At 36.2% G+C, this 10013-nt stretch overlaps 1 protein-coding gene across 1 annotated transcript; it reads right to left on the minus strand.

Moving 5' to 3' along the window:
- Window positions 1-1308: 1308 nt before the first annotated feature.
- Window positions 1309-9812, minus strand: LOC126773646 (uncharacterized). The gene is made up of 10 exons (XM_050494651.1): window positions 9583-9812; window positions 9410-9507; window positions 9118-9303; window positions 8333-8447; window positions 7718-7790; window positions 4857-5004; window positions 4054-4189; window positions 3471-3623; window positions 3136-3296; window positions 1309-2653 (listed from the first exon to the last, which is right to left on the minus strand). Exons 1-10 carry the CDS (start codon window positions 9670-9672, stop codon window positions 2482-2484), a joined length of 1332 nt encoding a protein of 443 aa, XP_050350608.1. The 5' UTR covers window positions 9673-9812; the 3' UTR covers window positions 1309-2481.
- Between the last annotated feature and the right edge of the window lie 201 nt (window positions 9813-10013).

The raw sequence follows: 10013 nt of genomic DNA on the forward strand, positions 1-10013 counted from the left end.
GTCTCCAAGTCACCATTGTGGGATCTGTAGAGGCACACGTAGACTCGACTCTGACGAACCAGGTCCACACGTACCACCAACATGGAGAAGGAGGGGTCCTCCAAGCAGCGCAATCGGTGACAACAAACATCCGCCCTGACGAACAAGCATACTCCGGCTTTCGCTTTAAAAGATTCTTCAAGGATGTAGCCGGGATAGTTAAGGTAGCTGGGCGGAGTAGTCTCCCCCTCTTGGCGATTATATGTATACAATATAGTTATAGTAGGTATATAATAATAATTTCCCCGCCGCAATAGGCGCCGCCGGGATTAGGGGGGGCTTACAGTACCCTGGGAACCCTTCCTAGGGAATGGAGGCCCGCATAGGTGGGCCGGCTGTCAGAGTGTCACGTTAGCATGCGAAAGCGATCCCGTGGCGCTCCTCGTCAAGATGGAAAGGGTACCGCTGGTTTTTTAATGGATATTCCGATGATCGGGGCGCATTTGACGCCTTGGATACCGGCGAGCCCCACATACCCCCCCCCCCCCGGTTACGGTCACTGGTTTACGGAAACGCGTAATGCGTTTTTCCAGCGTTAAAAAAAAATAGGTAAAAAGATATATAATAATAAAGAGACTGTGACTGCCTCGTTGGTCTAGTGGCTAGATGTAAGGCCGCTAATAGAAAGTTATTGGGTATTTTCTATCGAAAATTATCACTAGCACCCAGAGTCTATAAGTTCGTAGTGTGTACTCAAGTGCCTAGAAAACACCGACCCGACATCCGATCGTGTCAGATTGCCGTCCCATTGGATTATGAGTTAGGGAATAGAGAGTGCACCTGTGTTTGCGCACACACTTGTTAACTATAATATGTCCTGCGCAGTTGCCTAATCCCTCTAAAGATTGGCCACCGTGGCCGAAATTGGTCAGAAGGCCATTATTATTACAATAATAAAAAAAAATTAACACATTTAGGCTTTTATTAAACAACCGTATAAATTATAACAAATCCAACAGTCTCAAGAAAATGCACAACCTATATACATTATTTTTCGAAACTAAATACATACATTATTTATTTCATTTCAACATTTTTATACAGATGGGCAATGAGCGGTAAAGTGGACTTTTTCAAAATTATAATCAAACATATGAACATTTCAATAAAATGTGTGCAAATAATAAACAAGGTAAAAAATTGGTAAATAGGATGCTGATTTGATTACTCTTGCAAATTTGTAGGTACGTATTTTTATTTGACAACGGAGAGCAACTTGTTCTAATAGACTACACTTAATACGCGTAGGCATTTAATACTAATAGTTTATTTATGAGATAAATTATACTAAGGTAACAAAAAGTATTAAATATAAGAGCGATAGCAAAAAAATATTTTGTAGTTTCTTTTTCAATGCATTAGTTTTAACTTGACAGACACTGTGACAGGTGAACCTTTTTTTATAGTACTGGTAGGCGGACGAGCATATGGGCCACCTGATGGTAAGTGGTCACCAACGCCCATTGACATAGGCATCGTAAGAAATGTTAATCATCGCTTACATCGCCAAAGCGCTACCAACTTTGGGAACTAAGATGTTATGTCTCTTTTGCTTGTAATTACACTGGCTCACTCACCCTTCAAAGCGGAACACAACAATACCAAGCACTGCTGTTTTGCGGTAGAATATCTGATGAGTGGGTGGTACCTACTCAGACGAGCTTGCACAAAGCCCTATCACCAGTTAAAAATCTAAAATGCAGAAATAAGTATTTATTATTGAAGAAATTATGAAATATAAATATAAAAATTTCGTATTGTAAATATTACTATTGTTTGTAACTCTTTATACTAGTCTATTGTTTCATACTTTTCCCACTAAATTGAGCTTATAATTATTTTATTCTTAAAATAATAACAAGAACATGAACATACAACCTCATCGCTTGTTTTATGATAAAACAAACATTGAACTAAAAAAATAACAACAATTTATTTAGTATCATCGGACGGTGAGTTTAACGATAAACTATAACAACTACAGTGAACTATAAAATTATATAAAAAAATTAAATTCAATTAATATCAATAAAATTATTGCTTTTAATTTAAATATATTTTAATTCCATTTATGTTTTGCTCGTGAGACAGTGTGATGTTTTGAGATGTCCTATATTAGCTAAAACAATAATTTAATCCATACACTTCAATATCTTAATAATAAAATAATATCATTGTCGTTATGTATTATGGTATAAAAGGAACGCTCCTAGAATTAACAATATTCACTTACTGAACTTGATTGTCAGCCCGATCGTTCTTTCTGTCAAAATCACAGACGATAATTTGTAAACAGGAATATAAATAGGCCTAACTAAGACTTTACATTAAACGAATACAATGCACGTATACGAATACATCGCAAAGTAATATTGTCTCACGGACACGTAACGAAACAATACCGCGTTTCGACAAACAGGTGCTAGTATACACCCGGGCGCTCTAGCCGGGCCGCGCGAGGTCCCACAGCGCCAGCTCGGCGAGCGCGGTGCGCAGCTCGTGCTGCAGCTGCGCGCCGAGCGCGGCCGCCACGGGCGCGGCGCGCAGCCACGCGCGCACGCTCGCGCACAGCGCGCTCAGCGGGCCCAGCCCGCTCGCGTGCATGTCCATGCCACTGCCGACCGTACCGCTTGTTAGTTTGCATGTTTGAAGAAGACATAATCGCTCCCGCATCGCGTCACTCACACGTCATCTTACGATTCTTACGTCACGACGTGTAATCATCGGCGCTCTTGTTTGCCAGCACGCGCGCCATCATTTAGTAACCATCACGATGGCATTAAGTTTATACCGACATGCTGACGCTACAAGTGTCTATCGTGTTTGGTTGACACACAAACGAAGCGGTGCTGATGTCGCTCGACTTGGACCCGAACTCTCGTCAGCCACGAAACAATGTCGAGTTTGTACATTACAAAGGACGTTGGACCGCGGGTCTTAAGTGTAGTCAAAAATATTGGCGTGTCACTTGTTATTTCAATAATGAAGCTCCCAAACAATTTATTCAGTGTTAACAGTGATAGTGTTGTGTTTTTATTACAATCAGCACTATGCTAGCCCTCAGAGCAGCGGGTGCGGCTGTGTGTGCGTACGTACTCGAGGCGCAGCAGGCGCAGGTCGTCGAGCTGCGCGTAGGGCTCCCAGCGCGCGAGCCCCACGCTGAGCGCGAGGCGCAGGCGGTTGTCGCGGAAGGCGGCCGACACGCGCCCGCCGCACGACACGCCCAGCGCCTTCACGCGGTACTCCTCGTAGCCCACCTGCCACCCGCACGCACACATTATCGGCCACCGATATGGAATCGGCTATGTGTGAAAAACCCAATTATATTTTCTTGACCCCGACCCCGGGTTCGAACTAAGAATAGGAATTAAATAAGTGAAGCAAAAAGTTCTAATAATACTAATTTAGCTAATTGAAATCTTAGTTGTAACCTGCAGGTCCTTTATACTGAGTGTGACGTGGAACGTGGTCTTCAGCGGGTCTGACCTTGAAACGCTGACGTCGTTGATCCTGTTTATGGTCGCCAGGTTCTTAATCCAGCCCGTGTCAGTTTCCAATTTACCTATGAACGATGTTGACCCTATCTGCAAACAAAAAACATCTTATCTGTATATACACAGTATTTGTTGGTGATTTTAAGTTTAATAATGAACATTTTCTTTATTCAAATATGGATCTAATAAACACCTTTAAATCGTCGTTACAGTATCCAACTAAATGTTTCCGAATATAGATAGTTTCGGAATGCAAATGTTGAGAAAAACCGCAACAAAACTCACTTGTCACTCTTTTCCACCGATTTACATAATTTTTAATATATTATTCACACACATATACGAAATAATATTCGCACTTCGTAATATTTGAAACACGTATTTTGTTGCAGGAGTACCGTCAGCATAAAAAAGTACACAGATATAATTTAATGATTGTTAATGTTAATTACTTTGTAATTGCAATCAGTTTTCATTAAAAAAGTTTTTCTTATTGTTATTTATCCGTTTATGTTTTTACCTTGTGCAAAAATGTAGCATGTAACGGCGGCAGTTCGAGAACTTCTCGACGCGTTTGTAGCAACGTTCTCCTCATATTGATTAACACCAGATCGACCACCCTGTTACCATTCTCCGCTATTCTGTCCACCATTGAACTGGAAATAAGGAGATCAATTTGAAAATCTTGTATCAAGTAGATTTAGTTTTTATGGACTATTTACTAACGTTGACAAAAAAGTAAAAACAAGTATTTATTTATGTTTATACATAAATAAATACATAATAAATTCATTTCTTAATGTAAGTATATAAACTGGTTTTAATTTCGTTTTCTATTATACATTTTTTTCTAAATATTCATACCATTATATTATTTATATAAGGTTTATCGTTTATATTTTAAGTATTGGAGTGACACATTCATATATTTCTGTTTAGCCTAAAATTTGACTGATATAGAATGGCTTCATGTTATCCGCATTTTGTTGCAACTTCTTCAAACTTCTACCACAGGACAGCGAGAAACCGTAAGCACTGGCACCCTTTTATTATTAAAGTCCAATCTGCTCGCACGAAGCGATTTAATTCAACGTTTCTGACACGTACTGCTAGGATGCGGAACAGTTTATCAGCTACTGTGTATACAGCCACATATGACCTGAGTACCTTCAAATGAAGAGTAAATAGGCATCTTTTAGGCAACCGCACCCAAAACGAAACCTCATTATTGTCTTTGAAATATGATTGTCGTCAAGCGCAAGCCTATTGTTTGAAAAAAAAAAACTATAATAATAATAAATGTGTGGGTCCATAGTTTTTTACCTATACGCTTCCAGCAGACTTGGATTACAGCACATAACTTCTGAGACGCTGGTGGCCTGCCGTAACACTTGTTTCAAATGTCGCTCTAATTTGTGTCGGAGTAAAGCGAATAGGGGCAGAGACATCGCGGCGGTGAGAGGCAGGTCATCTGCAATTACATATCATAACAATTGTCCTATTTAGATGAGTTATTTACTAATAAACGTTGTTAGTATCATTATAAGTATATAGTTGTGAGCTGTATTTATAACATATGCTAAGGTTTGGTGGTAGGATTTTGGGCAACGCCCACTAAGGTTACCATCCGTTATCATTATCATTTATTCAACTGCTATACATTACTGCTAATTATTCACTAGTATTGCGGCTTGAAGTCTGAGCGAGCCAGAATGCCGCATTGACGATTGGTTAATATTTTTTATAGAGTCAATGTCTATGAGCGGTGGTGATCACTTAACACCTGTATTCTATTATTTCCTAGTGTACCTATTTGTTATAAATAACTGAATATAATATATATTCAAGTACAGATCGTATAGGTTGGACCAACAAACAGTTATTGTCACAGGAAAGTCTGATCTCATTCACCATTCAACCGAAGCACAACAAAACTAAATATTGATGTCTGTCAGTCTACTGGTGGTAGGGTTTTGTGCAAACTCGTCTGGGTAGGTACCACACACCCATCAGATATTCTACTGCAAAACAGCAGTACTTGGTATTGTTGTGTTTCGGTTTGAAGGATGAGTGAGCCAAGGTAATTACAGACACAAGGAACAAAACATCTTAGTTCCCAAGGTTGGTGGCGCATTGGCGATAAAAAAAAGTAGTAACTGATGAATGGGTGCAACCCCACTACCATTGTTGTCATTATTATATTCCGTATTAGCGAAAATTTTCAAACGAAAATTTTATTTTCTTTCACAAAATCAAATGCAGATTACGCTTGATAATCGGCGTGTATAATGAAACACATTAGATTCGAGTCAAAGCGATTTCTTTCGTCTTTCTTCGTCAACCTTTGATCACGTGATATATCAAACGCTTGTCATTTGTATTGTATACATTTTGGTGTTTACTACAAACGAATTGGTCGTTTGTAATGTTACCTGTCTAGAACCGCTGATGTATCGAACGGTAATGCAATTACCTTGATATAATTAATGTCAACATTACAATTTGTATCTGCTGTAAATGTAGGAAGCGATAGACGACGAGAGATGCGTTTATAAAGCGTATGTTTACATGAGTGAAAACATACGTACCTACATATACACATACGCAAACAATATCCGTATTTTCACGTGTTATATCCATTTAAAATATAAATTCGAAATTTGAGTAACTCAAAGCGGAAGATGGATTCAAAATTTTTCAATGAACAAAAAATCGATCGAACTATCGTATTATAAATATAGCATACACGCAATATTTAAAATAAGAACGGCGTGCGTTCAAAACAATAAGAACATCTTTTATAATATTTTTTCATTCTTTTCTTTATAGAATAGGAAGGTGGACGAGCATATGGGCCACCTGATGGTAAGTGGTCACCAACGCTCATAGACATTGGCATTGTAAGAAATGTTAACCATCGCTTACATCAATAATGCGCCAACAACCTTGGGAACTAAGATGTTATCTCCCTTGTGCCTGTAATTAAACTGGCTCACTCACCCTTCAAACCGGAACACAACAATACCAAGTACTGCTGTTTTGCGGTATAATATCTGATGAGTGGGTGGTACCTACCCAGACGAGCTTGCACAGAGCTCTACCACAACAAAACCCAAATCTTTAAAACCCATGTGAATGTAAAATTTTGTAAATATCATATTGTTGTATCATATTGATGCAATAATCTTTAAGGGTTAATTAGAGACATTAACTTGTTATCACTATTAATGGTCGGTGTTAAAATATATATTTAAGTAATTGATATCAATGCATGTTGTGTTTTTCTGTTATCACAACAATATAATATTACTCAAACGATTGTGCAGGAACGAAATTATTAACTATCTATTTTTTCACACTAATATAATAATGGTAAAGTCATGGTCTTAAGACAAAAACAGAAATTCAGTATAAGCGCTCAATACAGATAAAAAATAGTTTTCGTGTTTTTTTTTTATAATTTGGAGATTGAGAATGCAGATAATCACAGTTGAAATGTTCACAGTAACAGTACAGTAACAATCTGTTAATGTCCCACTGCTGGGCTAAGGCCTCCTCTCCCTTTTGAGGAGAAGTTTTGGAGCTTATTCCACCACGCTGCTCCAATGCGGGTTGGTAGAATACACATGTGGCAGAATTTCAATGAAATTAGACACATGCAGGTTTCCTCACGATGTTTTCCTTCACCGTTCACGAGATGAATTATAAACACAAATTAAGCACATGAAAATTCAGTGGTGCTTGCCCGGGTTTGAACCCACGATCATCGGTTAAGATTCACGCGTTCTTACCACTAGGCCATCTCGGCTATATGAAATGTTCATTAAACATTAAATAATCATTATTATAATTAGTTGTACCTCAAAAATCAGGGACTGAATTATGTAAAAATAATTGAAATGCAATACAATCTCTTATTTGTATATAATGGCTACTTATTGTAATGACTTTAGTGCTATAAATAGTTAGCATTAAAAGTTAAGTAGTAAATTACAGTCAAGATTGTATTATTAAGTCATAGTATGGATCTTAGATTTATAATAAAATATAATAACTGTAAATATAATGATTTAAGTAATGTTAGAAACATTTCGAAAAGTTTCATAAAATGGTATAATTGTACGGTTATTATTGCATTACTTTCACTAACGTTACGTTATAATTATAGTATTTGTAATACATACCTATATGCTTAGCCAGCTGCTCGGTTGTTATAAATTCATAACCTCCACTTCTTTGCGGCGACGGCCAGGATAACTATTAAATTAAAACTATTATACATTAAAGGATAATTAAAATATTTGAGTTTTGTTAATAATAAATTCATTTTTTCATAATATAATAAACTAGTTGCTCTGAGGTTAAGTGCCCTCAGTGGGTCATTCTGTGATATTCTATAGTTTTTTTAAATGTTATTGCGTAGACAAAATGTAAAGTGCGCCACCTGATTGTAAGCAGTCACCGCCACCCATATACATTGACATTGAAAGAAATATTAATCATCCCTTACATCACCAATGCACCACCGACCTTAGAAACTAGGATGTTATATCCCTTGTGGCTTTGTGCATTTGGCAATCAGTTATCACGTTTATAAAGAAAGAAATGAGCCTAAAAGCCAGTCTGGTCATTTCAAATGTTCTGCCCTAACGGGTTATAAGAGTGTGTGAATAAAAGAGAGTATACCTGCACACACACACATATGTGACACACAGCAAGTTCTTTTTCAGAATAACGGTCATGGCAGAAATCGTACTGGAGGACAATATTACTATATATAATTTAACGATTATATTTACCTTAACAAGTACTTCATCATGAGAGAATTCTATTCCAGGATTAATAAATGAATATGCATCATCTTCGATCACTAAGCCAACATTAACGTCTGCTGTCACATTTGACAATGATATACTGGAAGCACAACTTTATATTAAAAAACAATTAAACATGTATTGCATGTTTTTCAACTATAATGTGTACCACCACAATGTATATTCCATTATGGTAGGTTAGAGTCACATCTCAACTTTGGGTGTCGTAAGAGAAAGGATTTTATTTGTGTAAGTTTACATATAAAATTAGCACATACAACATAAATAGTGTTAGAAAACCAACCCAAAAGCATTCTCAGGGAGTGTCAATCAGACAGGCCATAATGTCAACTAAATTATTTTTGCCATAATATAACATAGTACACCATCCCTAAATAAATATGGATAAGAATGAGAGAATAATAATTAATGGATATCTAAATATAAATGGAGTTTTACAAACCCTTTCCCATTCATATGAAAGACCTGTTATTAAAATGATATTTTTTTTATTAAAACTTTGGATATTTAAATACAACAACTAAAAACGATTAAACTTTATTCAAACAGACACAGGTTTTATCATATACATATAAATTATATTGTTATTTTATCACCAGCACAAAATGTGTAAAATTTCAGTTCTATCATGTGACTTGTTATAAATTCAGTTATAACATTTTAATCACATTAACAAAATGGTAAACTTAGTTAGCAGCTTGTAAAAAATAGATTGTTAATTTTGCATAATTAAATACATAAAAACTTACAGAACATGTCCTTCGGCCATGACCGGTATGAGGTTATAGAGGTTCTCATTAAATGCATTATACAGTCCTTTTATATTTACTTCTCCAAGGGAGCATCTTAAAGTTAGCCCCATTGATTTCAGGTCTAATGATACCGCTTGCATGTGGAATGTTGGAGGTCTCAGTAATTCTAATCTGGTTAGATTCCTAAAATGTTTTTTTTTAATTTATTTAATTTTTTTTACAAATATACAATTTCATACTAAGTAAACAATATAAATTAAATTTAAATTTTATAGTGAATTTAACGTACACCTGTGTATTCTTGGCAAAATAGGAAACGTCTTCCAAAGTATCTGGTTTAATTTGCTCTCCATTTTTGGTCTGTTGCAACGCCACATTAGTAAAACTCTGTAAATAAGCCATTGGAATATTTTATACGGTGATATAAATTTTAAAAATAAAAAAACAATGGTCAATGTTTACTCTTTTAATAACATCCTGAAGGTTCGGCTGGACTTTAGTCAAGAGCTCGTCGAGCTCTTGCTCTATATCAACTGTTTTTTCTTCCGTCATATTAACAAAAACATTACTTGTAATCTTTTATATTAACTAGGTAACTATGATTTTAATAATTAACTCATAACTATAAATAATTTTGTAACATATTGACTATAAATGCCACAACATCGACACTTTTTACAGTGCACAAATGACACTGACAGTTGTTCGCTTTGTTGATAATAGGCTTTTTGTCAATTGCTTTGACATTGGCATTTGTCAAGTCTACGTTTATGGACCGTAAATTTAACCTTAAAAAATAGGTACGTATAATAATGTAATGTTTATGCGTGTATCTTTAATAGTATATTAAAGATACACGCATAATATTATTATGTAAGGTTTTTTATTAACTA

Source organism: Nymphalis io, chromosome 15 (genome assembly GCF_905147045.1).
Source record: "Nymphalis io chromosome 15, ilAglIoxx1.1, whole genome shotgun sequence".
Lineage (NCBI taxonomy): Eukaryota > Metazoa > Arthropoda > Insecta > Lepidoptera > Nymphalidae > Nymphalis > Nymphalis io.

Coding starts and splice junctions, on each gene's coding strand:
- LOC126773646 (XM_050494651.1), bottom strand. CDS start 9,672: ATGACGGAAGAAAAAACAGTTGATATAGAGCAAGAGCTCGACGAGCTC. Junction 9,304..9,409: donor TTTGCCAAGAATACACAGGT/GTACGTTAAATT, acceptor AAAACATTTTAG/GAATCTAACCAGATTAGAAT. Junction 7,791..8,332: donor ATGATGAAGTACTTGTTAAG/GTAAATATAATC, acceptor TTAATTTAATAG/TTATCCTGGCCGTCGCCGCA.